Raw genomic sequence first — 23,002 nt, 5'->3', positions numbered from 1 at the left:
AAGAGCTAGAATTATAAAACCCTTAGAAGAAAACATGAGATTAAATCTCATGATTTTGGATTAAGCTATGGTTTCTGTGATATGACACCAAAAACAAGTGACAAAAGGAAAAATAAATTGGATTTCATCAAAATTAAAAATCTTTGTACTTGACAGACATCATCAAGAAAGTGAAAAGACAACTCCCTGAATGGGTGGAAATATTTTCAGATCATGTATCTCATAAAGGGATTGTATCCAGATTATATAAAGACCACTTATGAGTCAACAAGAAAAAGACAAAATAAATAAGCAAAGGATCTGAATAGACATCTATCAAAAAAGATATAAAAATGTCCAATAAGCACCTGAAAAAAATGCTCAACATCATCAGTCATCAGGGAAATAAAGATCCAAACCACAATGAGATACCACTTCACACCCACTAGAATAGATAAATTTTTTTTAAAAATTGGACAATCTTTACCAAATGATGGTGAGGTTGAAGAATTAGAACCCTCGTACATTGTAGGAGGGAATTTAAAATGGTACAGTCACCTTGGAGCATGGTTTGGCAGTTTCTCAAATTTTTGAACATGGAGTTACCATTTGGCCCAGCAATTCCACTCCTACATGAAGAGCCAAGAGAATTGAAAACATGTTCACAGAAGAACTTATGCATAAATGATCATAGCAGCATTATTCACAACACGCAAACAGTAGAAACATCCAAATGTCCATCAACCGATGGAGGAACTAATCAACTGTAGTATATCCACTCAATGGAATAGTAGTACTTGGCAGTAACCAAGGAAGAAGTACGGACACATGCTTCAGCAGGGATGAGCCTTGAAAACACGCAACGTGGAAGAAGCCACATCTCGCATGATTCCATGTATATGAAATGTCCAGAATAGGCAAAGCTACAGAGACAGAAATTAGTGATTGCCTGCAGCTGAAGGAGGGACAAGGAGGGAGGGACTACTCATTGGTACAGGGTCCCTTTTGGGGTGATCAGAGTGTTTTTATTAAGTCTAGAGGACTGATGGTCGTTGCACATTTCCGGAAATAAGCTAAAAATCATTGAGTTGTGGGGGCACCTGGGTGGCTCAGTCAGTTAAGCGTTTGCCTTCGGCTCGGGTCATGACATCAGGGTTTTGGGATGGAGCCCTGCATGGGGCTCCCTGCTCAGCAGGGAGTCTGCTTTTCCCTCTGCCTCTGCCCTTCCCCCTGCTCTCTCTCTCTTTCAAATAAATAAATAAAATCTTGAAAAGAACCATTGAATTGTGCACCCTAAAATGGTGAATTTTATGATGTGTGAATTATACTTGATAACACTGTTATTTTCAAAATGTGGTCAGATTTATCAGTCATATTGCTACTAGGTTTTGAGTCACAGTTAAGAGGATTACACCCTCCTAGGTTAAAAGGGAATTCACTTGTTTTCTTCTATTGCTTATGTGGTTTCATTTTTTACATTCGTGTGTCTGATGCATGTGGAAGTGTCCTGGTTTCTCAGTGAGGAATGAATCTGACCATCTCTCTCCCATGTGGCCCCCAGTTGTCCATACTGTTTATTAGCATAATAAACAGTTCTGGGGGTGTCCAGTCTCCTGTCCTGGGCCACTCTCTCCTCTGAGAGGGAACAGTTAGCATTGGATCCTAGCACCTTTCCCTGGAGAAAGTATCAAATTGTTAGTCAGGATTTTGATTACAACCAGTTTTTGTTTTAAAGATTTTATTTATTTATTCATGAGATACACAGAGAGAGGCAGAGACATAGGCAGAAGGAGAAGCAGATGCCCCACAAGGAGCCTGATGTGGGACCCGAACCTAGGACCCTAAAGGCAGATGCTCAACCGCTGACCCACCCAGGTGGCCCCTTGTTTTTGTTTTTTATCACAATAATTTCCCATCAAGGAGTTTACAGTGATTAACTGAGCAGTTAACTCTGAGCGCTGCCTCCAGGATTAAAAACTGTATTAATATAAGGTTACCTCTTACATGGGAATATTATTGGGCATTTCCCATGCTTTTAAGTAAGGTCATTGCCATGGCCTGCACATTGGTGTCCCAACAAAATGTGTATGTTGAAACCTTCACACCCAAGATGATGGTATTAGGAGGTGGGTCCTCTGGGCCTTGAGTGAGTCACAAGGATGATAGGATTAGTGTTCTCACAGAAGAGACCCCACAGAGCTCCCTAGCCCCTTCAGCCATGTGAGGATGTAATGAGAGCCACCCAGGAGAGGGTTCTCACCAACCATGCTGGCACCCTGATCTCAGACTTCCAGCCTCCAAAATGATGAGAAGCAAGCTTCTGTTGTTTACAAGTCATCCAATGTGTGGTATTTTGTTAAAGCAGCCCTAATGGACTATGACAAGTTTGAAAGAAGAGCTATTAACCAAATGAACTCTAAAACCACTGGTCTGAACTTGGCTGATCTCATTCAGCAGCATTTTTAGATAGGGTCACTGTCAGAGTAAACAATGGTCTCCTTATTTTGGCCAGTAGCATTCATAACTCATATCTATTAAGCTCCAGCTGTGTGCTAGACAGCATGCAGGGGCCTGGCTGTGTCCACTGGCATATACCACCATGGAGTTATTGGGGTGCGTTTGGGTGTATCCATACCTCTACTCCCCCACAGACTCAGCAAGGGTGCTAGAGGAAAGCCCTTTTCTTCCTCTGTTTGGCCCCCACTTACACCTGACCCAGAGCTCAGTAGATAAGATACAGGAAACCACCAACTTGTCCATTTGAATTCACATCAGTTATCTCAGATGCCTGAGGAATAAGATTGGACCTCAGACTTTACAAGTTTTAGACACCGACCTCATTTAACCTAATTTCAAATAATGGTAATAAGAACTAACATTTGTCCAGAGCCCACTAGTTAGGTAGTGGTCTAGCACTTTCCATACTTGCATCCTTCCATCCATTTGACCTTCCAATCACCCTTCTAAGGTAGGTGCTGCCATTACCTCCAGAAGGCACAAGAGGGCGATGTAGACACACCCAGCTGGGTGCAAAAGGAGGATGACTTGGTCATTCCATTCTTCATTCTGTGGCTCTCTGTGCTCTGGGGCCTCCTTCACCCAGTGTGTATGATTAAGTCCTGGGATACTTGCATGAACTGGAAAGCCCCAGGGTATTATCTTGAAACAGTATAAATTTTGACCTGACATGAACCCTACCACTGCTTTGCTGAACGGCCCACACTGGAGCAGGTGGGGTGGAGGCGAGGTTCCGGGGCGGGAAGGAAATCGGTCATGAAAAGTAAACCCAGAAGGACCTGAAGACATCCTTCTCTTTTACCAGGAGAAATCTGTGCCCCTACGCCCATTCTGAATGATACCGCAGATGAGCAAGATTCTAGGCAAATCACTTACTGACCTGCAGAGAGCTCTGGAGGTTCAACAAACTGAATTCGAGAAGCTCTTAATGAGCACCTACTGTGTACATGGCACAGTGCTAGGCACACATGACTCTGAGGAAGAGGACCCAGGCTGCAGCTCTCCTGGACAGAAAGGAGGTGGACAGACACCTCACAAGAGGATGGTCCTGGTCAGGCAGAAGAAGAAGGGAGCCCATAGAGAGCCCCCCCTCCCCCAGGTCTTCCATGGGGAGTAGCACCTATGCTGAGCCTGGAAGCAGGAGGAGAACCTTGATAAATGGTGAAGGAGTGGGCCTCTTTCCAGGTAGGAGAGACACCAGAGTGAGGGCTGAGGGAGCCGGGGGTCCATGGTGGGAATGAGGCTTCAGTGTAGGGAAGGGAGGGAGTAGGGAGAGGCTAGGCTTCCTGCAGATAACCCCCATTTTTGTGCCAGTCCCCTTTTTTAGGTCATGAATTTTGCAGTGGTGTTTTAATGTGTCTTTTTGTTGTCATTTTTACAAGAGGTGACAAGATTCAGACATAAATCCTTGCTAAGACCATGCAGCCATTAAGCAGCCAAGGTAGGACTTGAACCCAAGCCTTGTCATCCGAGGTTTTTTTTTTAGAGATTTTATTTATTTATTTATTTATTTATTTATTTATTTATTTATTCATTCATTCATTCATTCATTCATTCATGAGAGAGAGAGAGAGAGAGAGAGAGAGAGAGGCAGAGACACAGGCAGAGGGAGAAACAGGCTCCCTGCAGGGAGCCTGACGTGGGACTCGATCCTGGGACTCCAGGATCACGCCCCAGGCTGAAGGCATCACTAAACCGCTGAGCCACCAGGGCCACCCTGTCATCTGAGTTGAATGGCATTTCCACCACCATGTCTTAGCACCATTGGTTCTTGGGATGCCGCTGGAAAAATCCGGGTGCCTCATGTTTAATTTCCCTCTAGGTCTATTTTCTTCCTTTGTGCCCATCTTTGCTAAGAGGAAGTTGGATTCAGCCAGAAGTTCTACTTTACTAACCTGAAAAGTATATTTTTAAAAACTACTTTTCCATGACAGCAGTAACAGAAGTAACTGGAAAGTAGGGCAAAAAATTGAGAATCTCCTCAAATTCCACCACTTAACAAAAACCAATGTTACCATCTTGGAGTGTTTCCTTCCTGTCAGTTTGCCTATGTTGCAATATCCCTCCCTGTGCTCAATGCCATAAGCATTTATAACGCATTAGATCCTTGGCATAACCACCATTCTTTGCTCTACTAAACCATACTGCAATCAGCACCTTCATTCATACTGCCTTTTTTCTTTTTGCATAATTTTTAAATGGGTAGAATTATTCCCTTGGAAATCAGTTCCTTAGAAGTAGGTTTGGTGTGAGAAAGAGTGGCTTAATCCCCAGTGTTTATAAACACGATCACCTCCCCATGGCATGACTGATTTCTTTTTCTGTCTTCAGGTTGTGCCATTTTATATTATGGAAGTATTAAATAAAGGAACTCTCTTACTTCTGTGCTTTTTATTTCCCCTCAGAAGGATGGTTCCTCTTTCTTTACCAGAGTGGTGTTTGTCCCGAGTCTCTTGAGCATGGTTTCTGTGGTAGATGTTTAAAATCTGGGAAGAAGATAGCCTCACACGCTAGCTCTTCCTTCTGTTTCATCAAACTGTGTCCCCAGGGCTTAGCTCAGCATATACTGGGTATATGGTATTTCTAGAATGAATGAGAAATAAAGAAATGAATTCTTGGAAGAAGAAGGAAGTGTAGGAAAGGATTCGTTGTGGTAGTTCTGTATTTCTGTGTTTCTTTGCTGCTATGCCAGAAAATTCACGGAGGAGTGGGCTTCCATCATTTTCTCTCTGGTTTTTGGATCTAATGAGACAGAATCAACTCACCTTTTAGTTCCCATGTGTTTGCCAAGCACATTGTGTTCCAGATATGCATGCCATGTTTGGTTGGAAGCACACAGCCTGGGGGGTGGGGGTAAGACTTTGGTGGCAGGTGTGGGGGTTCCAGGTCCCAGCTCCACTGTTGGGAACTGAGTAGAGAGAGCTTCTCTGATGCTTCAGAACACTGGTCACCTCGTGGAGGGGGTTGATGAGAAACCCTGGATTGCATGGGTTTGGCAGGAAGGCAGAAGTAGGCAGGACATTTCTTACATCATTAGCTAGAACTCAATAAATGGCACCGATTACTGGCATACTAATTATTATTATTATTATTACTAGACCATTTTATTTTATCTTTTAAAATCTATGTTGTGCTTGTAGATTATTATCCCAAGAGATTTTCTTGTTCTCTGGCTCTTCCCAGAACTGAAACAACTTGTTTTTACAACAATTGATTCCTTCAGTTTAGATAAGGCCGTCAAAGAACTAGTTTGTTGAGCCAGGGTGAAAGTGGTCAAACTTAGGCTAGATATATTTCATCTTTTAATTTATTTTTTTGTTCCAAAGTCAACAAGAGCTTGGTGAAGAAAAAAAAATACTGGAAAACACAAGAAAACCCAAATTAAAAAAAAAAATCTCCATTCATTGCACCTGCTGAAGGCAATTGCTACTGTCATTTTGTGTGTTCTTCAGACTTTCTGTCCAGAGGAACAGACTAAATTTTTACAAACAAAAATAGCAGATTATACACATTAGAAACCTTTCTTCAAAGCACTTTAATCTCAGATAATCTACCAACCCGGAGTAAATTCTGTTATTTTGCATATTTTCAAAGGGTGTCAACTAATTTACTGTGTTAGGTATTTCCCCATGATGTTTCAATCCATGCCCTATATCCTACTCTTTTTGGTTAATATTATATAAGTATTTTTCATTATTAGTCTTCATTATCTGTTTTAATGGCTGCATGGTAGTCGCTTATTTTGAATGATCTTGAAGCACTATTTTAAAAGTCAGCTCTAGCTGCTGTAACAAATTGCCACAGTCTGGATGGCTTAAACATTCATTTCACACAGTTCTAGAGGCTAGAAGTCCAAAGTCAAGGTGCCAGCAGACTGTTCATGATGAGGGCCCACTTTCTGATTTGCAGACAGCCATCCTCTCATTGGATCCTCACTAGGCGGGGAGCAGCGAAGTAAGCTCTCTTGTGTCTCTTCTGTGTGGTCACTAATCCCATTGTGGGGGGCTCCATCTTCATGACCCAGTCACCTCCCAAAGGCCCTGCCTCCTAATACCATCATACTGGGAATCAGGGTTAAAACATGAATTTTGGGGGCACCTGGATGGCTCAGTGGTTGAGCATCTGCCTTTGGCTCAGGACATGATCCCGGGGTCCTGGGATCAAGTCTCACATGAGATTCCCCGCAGGGAGCCTGCTTCTCTGCCTGTGTCTCTGCCTCTCTTTCTGTATCTCTCATGAAGAAACAAATAAAATCTTTTTTTAAAAACACGGTAATTTTGAGGGTACCCAAATATGCAATTCATAACAAGTATTAAATTGGAAAGCAGAGTAGTGGAAATTCTTAGCTCTGGGGTCAAAAAGACCTGCTTCCACTTTTGCCCAGCTACCAGCCAGCTCTATCACTGTGAATGGTGTCTGCATCCTGGCCTCCCCCATATGTAAAATGACACCAATGACACCTACTCATAGCATTGCTGTGAACATTAGATTAAATGACAAAAATCAGTACTTGGCACCTAGACATTGTCTTTGCTAAAAGCCATTCCCTGATTCCCTGATTCCCTGATATTGGCCATTTACCTTGTTAGCAGGTTCTTCCCTCCGATGTCGTAGGTTACTCTGCAGAGCAGTGACTTAACTTAGGAGTGGATCTTTCTCTCCATTATTTATTCAGATAAACTCTAGGAGAATAAGATCTTGTTATATAACATTGTTCTATTGCTTTCTGAAACAGCCATGCAATTTGCCAGTCCTCCCCCAACAATGACAAATGTCACCACGCTCTGGCCAGGTGGGCATAACATGGCATTTTATGATTAATTGTATTTGTTATTTCTAAAGAAAATAGCACTTTTACTTGTGATTTTTCCCTTGTGTGAGCTGTCTGTATATATAACTGCACATCCCCCTTTTATTAACAAAAAGCCATTTGGTGAGAACATCCACAGAGAAGTTGTGCATCTGTGCTGTGAGGCTCCGAGGTAAGAGAAACACTCAGCCTCCATTGCCAGAGTGCTGTTCTGCATGAGCCATGAGTCAGGATGCCACCGTTCCCTGCGCTTTCTTTTCCGATGCTGGTTGATCCAAGTGGCCCACTGTGATGGGGCTGAGCACCAGCCATCTGGAGCTGGAGAGGAATTATCACCCGGGGTCACCCCGGAGGGACATGTTGCCCTCCACACCCCCCAAGCTCTGCATCTTCCCCGAACAAATAAAGGGTTGGATTTCACCGTAATTCGACCCAGAGATGAAAACTGCTTGCTGAGGCTAAAATCCCAGAGTGATAGCTGCAAAGAAAGAAGCATCCTTCCAGCTGATGGCTGGAAAATCTGGGGCTATAGCAGGTGAGCCCCTGCAGGGCCAGGAGGGTGTCACCTCTGGGGAGGGAAAGCCCCTGCTCCTATGCTCTGGCCGCTCGGGGACTTGGTGGAGAATGCACAGCAAGGTCCTTAAGCAATTATGACCAGGTCAGTAGCATCCTAAAGTTTACCTTTGTTTGCTTGGTTGTGGGTTAGTAGATATGTTTTTACTTTCTGCTACTCTATTGATAGAGATGAATGTAATAAAAAACGTTCATGAATGTGCAAGTAAAATGTTAGTGTCTCTTCTAGGATATACAGAGGATGCAACAGATTTTGAATTGACAGCATTCTCTTTCTATCATACATGTTTCTTTGGTGGAGAAGAGAGAATTAAATATATATATTACATATAGATCTATAATATGTAACATATAATTATAACATAATGACATATAACATATAATATTGACATAACTCTATTTTAGTTATATACACATGCACACACACACACACACACACACACACACACATATATATGAGGCTAACAGAATTAAAGTCACTCTCATATTACCTCTCCATTATCCTAGATTTGCAAGGAAAAAAAAACAGTAAAAAGAGAATTATATTCTGATTTTTGGGTCAGGAGGATAACTTAACAAATATCATTCTGCAAGAAATGGTAAGACTCTCCTTAGGATATAAGGAAAGAACAACAGCAACACAAAGGATGTAAGGACAGAACAGACTCCAAACAGACAAAGGACTCTCTTTAAGTGGGTACGTCCACAGGAACTGTTCCTGTAAGGGACATGGCTTTTACAGTAGACATCACTATAATATTCATGGAATTCTATTTTACTGTTCCCCCCAAATAAAAAAAATAATTTCCATTAGTTTTCCTGTAATCAGAATACTCTGTATTTCTAGAACCCAAATTACAGAAATATTTAGATACCAAGTTATTGGCAACTAACATTTTCTTCCATTTCTGGAAGAAATGGCTAAATATGTAGAGCACACAGGGTCACTGAAAGTATTTCTTTATAAATAGAATATTAAATTGAAAGTGATTTTCAAGAACTAAATAGTGTTCTCATTCCACAGGCTTTTAAATATTGTTTTAACCAAATACTTCCTCACGTAATGAACTTTAATTAGTGTCCACGTCCAGCATATATAAATACCAGGCTATGTAGATAATGAAATTTGTCACCACCAGAAATATGCTGTCCACTTGTCACTTCCCAGCTTACAATAGATGCTTCTTGTATTCCTAAGAATTCTACATGGACTCAATCCATAACCCTCGCCATCCACTGTATTTGCAGTCTCCTCTCACTAGCTCCTAATTAACTGACTCCTAAAATCAAACAAGTATCACCACCAAAAAAGAAAAAAATCACTCTCTTGTTTTTTGCTTCTCCTCCTTTACTTGGTAACTTACTTCATTAAGCATATTAATTTTGCATTAAAAGTAAGTGAGATGCCTATTGGTAGTGTGTGTATATATGTCCATATAAATATATGGACTTTTCATTGCTATATAAGAAAGTAATGACATTGTCATAGAGAACTAACTAAGCTAACTAAGCTAAGTAGCTAACTAAAAGGAAATTTTTTTTAATTTGAAGCTGAGTCATCCTAATGTTCTATGATTGTTTTCCTACTGGTTCTCATTGCTTATTTGATACATTAATATTTTATTGAAATAGAATACATTTTGAGTACTTATATTTTAAAAAGAGTTTTATAGCCGTATGAGGAAAATATTTAGAACTGTCATATTTTATTGCACACAAAAATGTAATATGGACAGTGGTTTATTAATGGGCACAATAACTGAATAATCTCAAATGGAGTCAGTACATTCCTCTGCTTTAAGTTTAAATCAGAGGTTAACAATTGTCAATTACAAAACTGGTATTTGGGGCAAAGTACTATAAAAGTAAATATTTACCTCTAAGAAATGTGTCTGATGGTGGGAGGAGAGACTTCTGCTTTTTCACATGATATATTTCTGTAATCTTTTTTTTTCAATGAGAATTACATATGTAATTCTTTTATTATATGTGTAATCTCTTTAAAATGTAAAATAAAACAGTCATTTAATTCCATTATGGGGAACTTGGGAAATAAAGAAGAATCTTTTTCTAATTCCATCATTAATTCTACCCTAGCCCATCCTCAATACTATTATTGAGCATTAATACTCAATATAATATATTATTAATATATATTACATATAGTATTATAATAATATAATACTATTATTAGCATTGTGGTCTTTTTTCTTTCAATGTAAATATGTGTTAACCCTTCTCTTTATAATTTCAGGAAATTAAAAGAAAGTGGCAGATTAAATTAAATGCATGAGGCTTCGCGGATGTTTTCCCAATAATGTCCTCCCAATAATTCAATTGCACCAGAACCCCCAGCTCTCAGCATCAGTGACAGTGGACATGCGTTGTCCATGCAACCTAAAGGAATCAGATAGAAAACTGAAAACACCACAATATTGAAAAATACATAAATAGAATAGAGTCTGGGCTCAGATTACATAATTAGCTGCACATATGCTTCATTATTTAAAAATCAAGTGAAAGTAAAATCCACCTTGTAATTTGACATACACCTTATACCCTAGCTTCTGCCTTCTTGGTGTCGCTTAACTGATTGGAAGATGGACTATTTTTATCTACATTCCTACAGTGAACAGAAGAGGTTACTTCCTACTTGCGTGTACACAGAGGCACTCACATGCACACGTGCACATACACACACACACACGCCTGTATTTTACGGAGATAAGGGAAATATTTGTTTAATTTTGAAAGATGAGCAACAACATAATTAAGTGCCCCTTCTGATGGATGATGCTGCCATCAATTCTACCTCTTTCTCACAACCTGCCAATGCCTCTCTCCTTCCAGCCAGCTCTCCTCTGCTGTCCCAGGGTCTCTGATGGTAAATAATTAATAAGACTGTTAGTGTGTGATGGGAGTGAAGCTGCCTTGCTAACAAATGCAATGACTCACACACTAAGCCATTTTCTGATTCCTCTTTGCAAAAATACACAGCCAAAAAATACCCCAATAATCTCCACTCAGACACAACAATCTTTTTTTTTTTCAGACTCAGCTTACTTTTTTGTTTATTGGAATAAACCAAAACACAAAAGTAGTGTTTATGACCTGGTATTGTTCATTTTTCTTTTTTTTATAAATTTATTTTTTATTGGTGTTCAATTTGCCAACATATAGAATAACACCCAGTGCTCATCCCGTCAAGTGCCCACCTCAGTGCCCATCACCCAGTCACCCCCGCCCCCCGCCCTCCTCCCCTTCCTCCCCTTCCATGAGAGTTAGGAATCTCTCATGTTCTGTCTCCCTTTCTGATATTTCCCACTTATTTTTTCTCCTTTCCCCTTTATTCCCTTTCACTAATTTTTATACTCCCCAAATGAATGAGACCATATAATGTTTGTCCTTCTCCGATTGACTTATTTCACTCAGCATAATACCCTCCAGTTCCATCCACATCGAAGCAAATGGTGGGTATTTGTCGTTTCTAATGGCTGAGTAATATTCCATTGTATACATAAACTGCATCTTCTTTATCCATTCATCTTTCGATGGACACCGAGGCTCCTTCCACAGTTTGGCTATTGTGGACATTGCTGCTATAAACATCAGGGTGCAGGTGTCCCAGCATTTCATTGCATCTGTATCTTTGGGGTAAATCCCCAGCAGTGCAATTGCTGGGTCGTAGGGCAGATCTATTTTTAACTCTTTGAGGAACCTCCACACAGTTTTCCAGAGTGGCTGCACCAGTTCACATTCCCACCAACAGTGCAAGAGGGTTCCCCTTTCTCCACATCCTCTCCAACATTTGTGGTTTCCTGCCTTGTTAATTTTCCCCATTCTCACTGGTGTGAGGTGGTATCTCACTGTGGTTTTGATTTGTATTTCCCTGATGGCAAGTGATGCGGAGCATTTTCTCATGTGCTTGTGGGCCATGTCTATGTCTTCCTCTCTGAAATTTCTGTTCATGTCTTTTGCCCATTTCATGATTGGATTGTTTGTTTCTTTGCTGTTTAGTTCAATAAGTTCTTTATAGATCTTGGAAACTAGCCCTTTATCTGATATGTCATTTGCAAATATCTTCTCCCATTCTGTAGATTGTCTTTGAGTTTTGTTGACTGTATCCTTTGCTGTGCAAAAGCTTCTTATCTTGATGAAGTCCCAATAGTTCATTTTTGCTTTTGTTTCTTTTGCCTTCGTGGATGTATCTTGCAAGAAGTTACTCTGGCCAAGTTCAAAAAGGGTGTTGCCTGTGTTCTCCTCTAGGATTTTGATGGACTCTTGTCTCACATTTAGATCTTTCATCCATTTTGAGTTTATCTTTGTGTATGGTGCAAGAGAGTGGTTTAGTTTCATTCTTCTGCATGTGGATGCCCAATCTTCCCAGCACCATTTATTGAAGAGACTGTCTTTCTTCCAGTGGATAGTCTTTCCTCCTTTGTCAAATATTAGTTCACCATAAAGTTCAGGGTCCACTTCTGGATTCTCTATTCTGTTCCATTGATCTATGCAGACACAGCAATCTTGCATTGGTGTTTTGAAAAAGATGTGGATTGTGTGTGATGCTTTATCCACTTACACGGATTTTCAGAATGGTTGCCTTTGAAACAGTGAAAGTTATGGCTTAGAATGAACGGTAAAGGGCCTGAACGGTTTCAAGGGCCATTGCTATAAGCAGATTGTCCTTGCCTTTCTACAGAGCAGGATTTTTCTGCCCTGATGGTGGAGCTCATTCAGTATGCCATATGGTGGGCCCTGAATTGAGGGCATGATATTTTCATTCACTTCTGTCTACATTTTGTTATGAAAAATTTTAAACATGAAGTTGAAAGAATTGAACCATGTACATCCATTATCCACTACCTGAAGTCTACAATTAACATTTTCTATAATTGCTCTCTCACATTCTACCGATGTGTCCATCCCTCTATTCATCCATCAATCCAATATTTTTAGTGTATCCCAAAGAAAGTTGCATGTATCTGTACACTTCACCCTCAAAATCTATAGCATTTGTATTATTGACTAGAGTTCAATATTGTTTATAGCACTTGGGGGTAGAATCCATTTAGAGCAAAATGCACAAATCTTCACCAGACTGACAAGTTTTGACAAATAACACCAATGTGATGAAAAAAAATCAGTTTCCCCGTGCCTTCCCTGGCAAACTTCATACCTGTCCCTGCCTCCAGGAAGCACTACTCTGATTTTTTTCCTTCCATCGATTAGAACAGCATATAAATGGAATCATTGTGTGCAATCATTCTTTCACTTAGCATTATGTTTTGAGCTTTCCTGTCACTCATTTCATGGATCAGTAGTTCATTCTTTTTTTTTATTGCTGAGTAGTTATTAAACCACAGTAGTTGTTTATCTGTTCTTCTGTTGATGGACACTCGTGCTATGTACAGTTTGGAAATACTATGACTGAAACTATGAACATTCTTAGACAAGTTTTTTTAGACCTATTTCTTTTGGGTAAATATCTGAGAATAGACTTGCTGGATCATAGGATAGCTGTATGTTCAGTTTTGTAAGAAACCACCAGACCTGTTTCCAAGTGGTTATACCATTTTATACTCCAGCCGATAAGGTAAGAGTGTTCTGGTTGCTCCATAACCTCACCAAGTCCTGTAAGTCTTTTTAAATTTTAGTAATTCTGGTGAGAGTGTAGTGGTGTCTCCTTCTGATTTTAATTTGCATCTCCCTGATGACTAATGATATTAAGCATTTTTAATATCTTCTGCTGTTCCAATCGTTGCCCATTTTTAATTGGGTTGTCCTATATCACTGAGTTATAGGAGGCTTTTTGTATTTTGGATACCATTCTCTCTCTTTTGTTTTTAGATTTATGTTTTGTAAGTATTTTCTTCCAGTATTGTTTATTCATTTTTGGAAGGTAGATCAGGGCAGCCCAGGTGGCTCAGCGGTTTAGCACCGCCTTCAGCCCAGGGCATGATCCTGGAGACCCGGGATCGAGTCCCACGTCGGGCTCCCTGCATGAAGCCTGCTTTCCCTCTGCCTGTGTCTCTGCCTCTCTCTCTCTCTCTCTCTCTCTCTCTCATGAATAAATAAATAAGATCTTTAAAAAAAATGGTAGGGACGCCTGGGTGGCTCAGCAGTTAAGCGCCTGCCTTCAGCCCAGGGCGTGATCCTGGAGACCTGGGATTGAGTCCCGCATCAGGCTTCCTGCCTGGAGCCTGCTTCTCTCTGTGCCTCTCTCTCTCTGTGCCCTTCATGAATAAATAAATAAAATCTTTTTAAAAATGGTAGATCAATCCTTTGATGAACAGAAATTTTAAATTTTGCTGAAGTCTAATATAGCAATTTTTCCTTTCATGGTTATTGCTGTGTCCCATCTAAGAAACTTTTGCTTAACTCTCAAGGTATAAAGATTTTCTCTTGGTTTTTTTTTCTATAAGTTCCATAATTTCAATCTTTATTTTAGGTTATGATCCATCTCAGTTTAATGCTTGTGTGTGGCAAGATGTAGGAGTCTGTGTTTCCTTTTATTCATTGTAGATGTCAAGTCATTCCAGCACTATTCATTGAAAAGACTGCTTTCCTCATTGTATTGCCTCGGCACTCTTGTCAGAAACCAGTTGGATGTACAAGTGTGAGTGTATTTCTCAACTCTATATGCTGTTCCATGGACATATTTGTCTATACTAGTACCCCAATGTCTCAATTACTGTAGCTTTTTTTTTTTTAAGAGAGAGCATGCAAGCAGGGGGTGGAGGGGTAGAGGGAGAGAATCCCAAGCAGACTCCATGCCCAGCATAGAACCTGACATGAGTCTCTATCCTACTACCCTGAGATCATGACCTTAGCTGAAATCAAGAGTTGGACACTTAACTGACTGAGCCACTCAGGTGCCCCTGATTACTTTAGCTTCATAGTAAGTCTTGACATCAGGTGGTGTACATCTTCCAGTTCTCTTCTTTTTCAAGATTACTTTGGATGTTTAAAATCCTTTGAATTTTGGGATCCCTGGGTGGCGCAGCGGTTTGGCGCCTGCCTTTGGCCCAGGGCGCGGTCCTGGATATCCGGGATCGAATCCCACGTCAGGCTCCCGGTGCATGGAGCCTGCTTCTCCCTCTGCCTGTGTCTCTGCCTCTCTCTCTCTCACTGTGTGCCTATCATAAATAAATAAAAGTTTTTAAAAAAATAAATAAAATCCTTTGAATTTCCATATAGATTTAAAGATCAGATTGTTAATTTCTATCCCCCCAAAGCCTAAGAGAATTATGGCTGGGATTTTATTGAATCTATAGTTAAAATAGGGAAGAATTGACATGTTAATAATATTGATTCTTCTAATCCATGAACATGGGATGTCTTTCTATTTATATGAGACTTCCTATCTTTTGTTAAATTTGTTTCTAAGCATGTCATTTTATGCTATTGGAAATAATTTTTTCCCCAAATGATAGCTACTATAGGGTGATTCACTTCTGTGATGAGAATATTTGGAAGCCAGCCATGCTTGGCATTATTTCCACATGAGAAGCTTCTTTTTTATTCATTCCTTCAAAGAGGCAATGGAGAGATGGAGGGGGTTCACCCTAGCCTGAGAACAGGGGGGCCAAACTTCAGTTCAGGTTTGCCTTTTACTGACTCCGTGGACTTGGCCAAGAATGGTAGGAATCTCTCCCTATTTCACTCAAAAATGATCAGGACATAACTCTTCATTTATTGCAGTCTTTTAAGTAATATTTATAGTGATAAAACTTTTAGCTAGGTTCATTTACACACTTGGAAATCTGATAGAAGCCTTGTATTTTCTCCTCAGAAAATGTGTGTGTGTACATGCTCACATTGTTTTATGTTCAATCTAGGATGTTCAGGCAACCTCTGAAGCCTGTCCATCAGCTGTTGGAGTCCACAAAACACCTGTTCTAAGGGGAGAGCTCAATGAGGGTGGAAGCTGACTCCCTTTACTTCTACATCTTCAGCACCCTGTCTGGTGCTTGACCTATCACAACTGCTCAGTGGATGCCCCAGCACTGCAGCATCGTGGCCTCCTGCAAAGCTAAGCACTCCTCCTAAGCAGCACTTGGAACTGTGCTCGGTTGTCCTGGAACAGCCTGGACCATCTTCCACCCAGTAAAGCCAGTGTCCAGGAGGTATCCCCTAAGAGGATACCCTGAGCCAGTCACTCCAGTGGTCCAGGGGCATCCCAAGGCCCAGAGTTCCAAGAGATTGCCAAGATCATAATGTGGCATATTTGTGTGAGGGCAAGTATGGATGAGGGCTGCTGATTCTAAATCCTATGCTCTTAGTGGAGTTTTCAAGGCAAAGAATGTATAGATTTCCAAATCTATCTAGTATTAGACCTTTCTTTCTTCCACCTCTAGATACTATATCCCCATGAAGGAAACAGCAGGGAGACACTTTGGCTGGACTACCAGCTCTCCCACCAAGCCCTTGCTTTTCTGTTGCTGTCGGTGAGATCAGCCTGTCTGTTACCAGCAAGGAAGCTGCCCTAGGTGTCTTGGATGTACTCCACAGCAGCACAGTCTGGCTTAGCACCAGCCCCACACAGGAAGTCCCTCCCTCAGGGCTGCAGGTCCCAGGGTCTGATGTCCTTGATGACACTGGCATTATTTCAGGGCAACCCCTTTCTCTTCCTAAAGCCTCATAGAAGCGCATCCTGCCCTCCTCTCCAGTGATTCCCGTGAGCAGCACTGGCAAGTAATAGTGACATTGTGTGTGCTCTTCTGTATTCTCAGGTGCCGAGGACATGGGCAGCAAACCGTCCACACCAGGCAGTGACCCCACAACACAATGCCCTGGGACAGAAGGCATTCATGCTGCATACAAGCAAGGAGACCCCAGCAGGGCCCGGCACCTGCTCAGAGAGGCTTGTGATGAGAGCACGTCCCAGCTGGAGAAGGTAGGGTCAATGCTGGCTCCTCCAGCCAGAGTGGGGACCTGGCTTGGATGAAGGCTATCACTCAGATTATTTCCTTCTTATCATCATAATCAAAAATGGGGATTTTTCCCCCCTTTTTCACACGTAAACTGATGGGTGCCAATCCTTTCAAGCCAACTTCTTAAACTGCCACCATCTCTATGCAAACCCTTTCACCTTCCCAGAAGACAGGGGAAGAGTAATTGAAATGTGAACAACAAAAGGCCGATCTGAAGGTTGAACTTACCATATTCTTTTACATTTCTCTTCCATGATAAAAATAGCACATGCTCAAAAAAGAAAATTTAGAAATATGTAAAAGTAGAGAGGAAAAGAACAAGAAAATAACCATATTTCTAATGCATCCAAACAGTCCCACTTGACAATTTCATTATATTTTCTCTCTGCTGATCTGTGCATATGTCGTTGTTTCTAATATAGATATAGTCACATTGTATATATAGTTTTGCATGCTGTTTTCTTACATAAGATTATATTAAGCACTTTCCATATGATTATAAATTCTGTATGTGCTGCAAAGGAAGAAATATTTTTACACTTCATTTTAATTGATAAAGCATTGAACCCAGTAGACGTCGTTAAGCTATGTATGTAATACCTAGAGCAACCACTTTAAAAACAATGCAAAGGGATACACTCAAAAACACTATTGACCAATCAAAATGGAATTTCTGTTCTGTTTTTAGGATTTTATTTATTAGGGACACCTAGATGGCTCAGCAGTTGACACCTTTGGCTCTGGGGGTGATCCCGCAGTTCTGGGATCAAGTTCCGCATCCGGCTCCCTGCAGGAGGCCTGCATCCCTCACTGCCTGTGTCTCTGCTCCTCTCTCTGTGTGTCTCTCATGAATAAATAAATAAAATCTTTTTTTAAAAAAGGAGGGTCCCCGCTGAGCAGGGAGCCTGATGTGTACTCAATCCCAGTACCCTGGGATCATGACCTGAGTGGAAGGCAGATGCTTAACTGACTGAATCACCCAGGCGTCCCTCAAAATGGAATTTTTTAAATGTCTCAGAAACCACAGGAGAGCAGGGAAAAAATATCAAAGAAATGAAAAAGCAAACAGAAAACAAAACAAAAAAATTAGCAGGCTTTAGCCTTAGTATATAAATAACTATATCAGCATAAATGGCTCAAATACATGATGAGATTGCAGAGTAGATTTTAAAAACATGAGATTCTATATGCTGCTTATGAAACTCACTTCAGTAGGGTATATGTAGATTGAAAGTAAACGGACAGAAAAAGATATACCATGCAAACATTAATCAAAAGAAAGAAGGAGTGGCTAAATATCAGATGAAATGAAACTTCAGAGTAAAGGGAATTACCATGGACAGGGAGGATATTTCACAATGATGAAGGGATCAGTCCACCAAGAAGACATAGCAATCCTAAATGTGCATGCACCAAACAACAGAGCTACAAAATATGTTTTACAAAACTGATATAACAGAAAAGAGAACTAGATAAATCCACAATCATAGGTAGAGAGTTTGATACCCTCTCTCAACAAGTGATAGAGTAACTGGGCAGAAAAGCAGCAAGGATATAGAACTTAACAACACCATCCATCAACAGAGTCAAACTGACATTTATAAAACATTCCACACAGCAACAGCAGAATGCACATTCTTTTCGAGTGTCCACAAAACATATCTCAAAAAAGACTGCATACCCTAGGCCATAAGATAAACCTCAGCACATTTAAAAGAATTAAAATCAGACAGAATATATTCTCCAACTTCAGTAGGATCAAATTGGAAATTTATAACAAAAAGATAATAGGAAAATCTCCAAGCACCTGGAAACTAACCACAAACTTTTAAATAATCCAAGAATCAAAGAGAAAGTCTCAAGAGAAATTTTTAAAATGCAGTTAACTGAATGAAAATGAAAATATAACATTTCAAAATTTCTGGGATGCAGCTAAACCAGTGCTGAGAGGAAAATTTATAGCACTAAATACTTACATTTAAAAAGAAGAAAATCTCAAATCCAAGCATCCACCTAAAGGAACTACCAGAAGTACAAAATAAATCCAAAGCAAGTGGGAAAAAGGAAATGCTAACGAGTAGAAAATCCATGCAATTTAAACAGAGAAACAATAGAGAAAATCAGTGAACTAAAAGGCATTTTTTTTTTGGAAAAGATTAACAAAATTGACAAACCTCTAGCAAAACTAACAGATAAAAGAGAAAAATCACTAATATCAGGAAAGAAACAGGGAATATCAGCCCATACCCTCCAAATAGATTGTAAGGGAACAATATGAACAACTTTACACACATAAATTTGACAACTTAGATAAAATGGACCAATCCTGGAAAAACAGGAACTACAACTCATTCAATATAAAATACCCAATTTTAAGAACCCTTTAACTAATAAGGAAATTTAAAACCTCCTAAAAAGAAATCTACAGACTCATCTGGTTTCATGGGAGAATTCTGCCAAATGTTTAACGAATTAATACCAACTCTACAGATACTTTCCAACATTTTGTAAGTCCAATCAATATACCTGATACCCAAACCAGACAAAAACAGTACAAAAAAGGAAAGTATAGACCAATGTCTATCATGAATATAGATTCAAAAAGCTTAACATATTACAAATGTATTTCAGCAATATATGGAAAGAGTTATATACCATGACTGAGTGAAATTTATTCTAGAGATACAAGACTGGTTCAGTACTCAATAATCAATCATACAATCCTCCATATTAATAGAATGCTATGGACTGACTATTGGTGTTCCCCCAAAAGGTGTGTGTTGAATAATGTGATTGTGTTTGGAGCTGGGGCTTTTTATTCTGTCCATTTATTTCCAATCTACATATACCCTTCTGAAGTGAGTTTCTCATAAGCAGCATATAGAATCTCATGTTTTTAAAATCTACTCTGCAATCTCATTATGTATTTGAGCCATTTATGCTGATATAGTTATTTATATACTAAAGCTAAAGTCTGCTATCTAATTTTTTTGTTTTGTTTTCTGATTGCTTTTTCATTTTTCTGATTTTTTCCCCTGCCCTCCTGTGGTTTCTGAGACATTTAAAAAATTCCATTTTGAGGGACACCTGGGTGATTCAGTCGGTTAAGCATCTACCTTCCACTCAGGTCATGGTCTCAGGGTCATGGGATCGAGTCTCATGTCGGGCACCACGCTCAATGCAGAGTCTGCTTGAGATTCTCTCTCTCTCTCTGCTTCTCTCTCGCTCGTGCTCCCATTCTCTCTAATAAAAAAAGAAAAAGAAAATGCATAAAAGAAATTATCCATAAAAGAAAAATAATTGATAAATTGGACCTCCTCAAAATTAAAAACTTTTGGGGGCATCTGGGTGGTCAGTCAGTTAAGCATCTGCCTTTGGCTCAGGTCATGTTCCTGGGGTCCTGGGATCAAGCCCCACATTGGGTTCCCGACTCAGCGGGAAGCCTGCTTCTCCCTTTTCCCCCTGCTTGTGCTTACACTTTATCTCCCAAGTAGCATAAAATCTTTTTTAAAAATTAAAAACTTTTGCTTTGAGAATATGTATAAGAGAGTGAAGAGACAAGCTACAGATTTGGAGAAAATATTTGTAAATCATCTATCTGACAAAGAGCTCATATCTCGTTCGTACATAAAAATCTCCCAACACTCAACATTAAGAAGCAAACAGTCCAATTAAATAATGTGCGAAACAGATGAGGAAACATTTTGTTGAGGAGTACAAATGGCCAGTAAGTGCATGAAAAGATTTACTGATTGTTCAACATCTTTAGCCAGTAGGAAAATGCAAATTAAGACCATGATGATGGATGCCAGGGTGGCTCAGCAGTTTAGCGCCTGCCTTCAGCCCAGGGCATGATCCTAGAGTCCCGAAATCGAGTCCCACATTGGGCTCCCTGCATGGAGCCTGCATGGAATCTGTGTCTCTGCCTCTCTCTTTCTCTCTCTGTGTCTCTCATGAATAAATAAATAAAATAGTTTTTAAAAAAGACCATGATGAAATATCACTGCACATCTATAAGGATGGCTAAATGTTTTTTTAAATGTGACATCAAATTCTGATGAGGGTGTAGAGAAACTATCTCTCAGACATCATTATGAGAATATAGGATGGAACAACCATTCTGGAAAATAGTTTGGCAGTTTCTTAAAAAACAAACAAACAAACAAACAAACAAACAAAAACACTTACATTATGACCTAGCATGTGCACTCCTGAACCTAGTTTAGCCTAGAGAAATGAAAACTTACATGCACACAGGAGTCTGTGCATGATTGTTCATAGCAGCTTTACTTGTAATAGGAACTGGACATAGCACAAAACTCTTAACACATGAATGGTTGAACATACAATGGAATATAATGTAGATAGAAACTGTAAATATATAAAATATGTAACATGTACCATACATATAAATATAATTCAAAGCATTATAAAGAAACTGAGAAAGAGGAACCCTCTTACACTGTTAGTGGGAATGAAAGCTGATGCAGCCACTCTGTAAAGCAGTATGGAAGTTCCTCAAAAAGTTAAAAATAGAGCTTCTCTACCACCTAGCCACTGCACTACTAGGTATTTACCCCAAGGATACAAACGTACTGATCCAAAGGGGCACCTACACCCCAACGTTCATAGCAGCAATGTCCACAATAGCCAAACTATGGAAAGAGACCAGATGCCCATCAATAGATTAATGTATGGGCAGCCCAGGTGGCTCAGCAGTTTAGCACTGCCTTCAGCCCAGGGCATGATCCTGGAGACCCAGGATCGAGTCCCATGTCAGGCTCCCTGCATGGAGCCTGCTTCTCCCTCTGCCTGTGTCTCTGCCTCTCTCTCTCCCTCTCTGTGTCTCTCATGAATAAATAAATAAAATGTTTTTAAAAAATAGATGAATGTATAAAGAAGATGTGATGTGTATAGATACAGATATGTATAGATAGTGGACTATTACTCAGCCATCAAAAAAATGAAATCTTGCCATTTGCAAGACATGGATGGAACTAGAGAGTATTATGCTAAGTCAATCAGAGAACAACAATTATCATGTGATCTCAGTTATACGTAGAATTTAAGAAACAAAACAAAGGATCATAGGGGAAGGGAGGGAAAAATAAGACAATATGAAAACAGAGAGGGAGACAAATAATAAAAGACTCTTAATCATAGGAAACAAACTGAGGGTTGCTGGAGGGAGGAGATGGGGGGATGGGGTAACTGGGTGAGAGACACTAAGGAGGTCACGTGATGTAATGAGCACTAGGTGTTATATAAGACTGGTGAATCTTTGAATGCTACCTCTGAAACTAATAAAACACTATATATTAATTAATTGAATTTAAATAAAATAAAGAAATTCTTTGAAATATGCAACCACTCAGATTACTCTCAGAGGTTGAGCAGGAAATTAAAAAAAAACTCAAAAGATCACATTCTGTATGATTCCATTTGTATAACAACATTCTCAAAATGGTGAAATTATAGAGATGGAAGAGAGATCCGAAATTTGGGGATGGAGGGCAGTAGAGTGAGAGTGACTATAAAAGGAAGGGCTTAAAAGAGACTGATCTCAAAATGGATTAGTTCTGCATCTTGATCGTGGTAGTGATCACACAAATGTATACCTGTGACCAATGGCAGAATGATATACCCACATTGTACTAATGTCAAATTATTGTTTTTGATCTTGAACTACAGTTGTGTAAGTTGTCACCATTGGGGGAAATGGAGTTACAGAAACATAGATGCCCCTCAAGACTATCTTTGCAAGTTCCTATGAATCTCTATTTCAGGGCAAAAAGTAAAAAATAAAATAAAATTAAGTTAAAAAATAAGTGAAGTATAGTTCCACTTTAATAATATATAAAAACTGGCAAAAACATATCTCTGGTGTTAGAAGTCAGGATAGAGGTTATTCCAGTAGGACAGTGACAAGAAGGGGGCAGAAAGGAGACTTCTGGGCACAGATAATAATCTTGCATTTTGTGGTCTGAGTGTCCATTACATGAATGTGTCACTTTGTAACAACTCATGAAACTGAACACATAATTTGTGCTCTTTTCTGTAGAGTTCTTATATGCCAATGAAAGTTGTAATGAATGAAGTGACAAAGCATTTGGTTTCACATGGGATTACCCATGTGCTGATATGGATGAACATGTTCTGGAAGGCTGCATAGGAACAGTTTCCTTTGCAA

The 23,002-nt window shown here is 39.8% G+C and overlaps 1 protein-coding gene across 4 annotated transcripts in view; it reads left to right on the top strand.

Moving 5' to 3' along the window:
- LRRK1 (leucine rich repeat kinase 1) overlaps nucleotides 1-23,002 on the top strand; it is a 124,346-nt gene that overhangs the window by 25,647 nt on the left and 75,697 nt on the right. For 2 of the 4 annotated variants that reach the window (XM_038532639.1, XM_038532638.1), the window contains exon 3: nucleotides 16,612-16,775. In XM_038532639.1, the coding sequence (XP_038388567.1) occupies nucleotides 16,612-16,775 (164 nt within the window). Of the gene's footprint in view, nucleotides 1-14,401; nucleotides 14,496-15,717; nucleotides 16,006-16,611; nucleotides 16,776-23,002 lie in introns of those variants that run through there. The other 2 variants (XM_038532641.1, XM_038532640.1) reach the window with 2 other exon arrangements.

The sequence above is a fragment of the Canis lupus genome, chromosome 3 (genome assembly GCF_011100685.1).
Source record: "Canis lupus familiaris isolate Mischka breed German Shepherd chromosome 3, alternate assembly UU_Cfam_GSD_1.0, whole genome shotgun sequence".
NCBI lineage: Eukaryota > Metazoa > Chordata > Mammalia > Carnivora > Canidae > Canis > Canis lupus.
The sequence above is the reverse complement of the archived record's forward strand: the minus strand, read 5'-3'. Positions and strand labels throughout refer to the sequence as shown.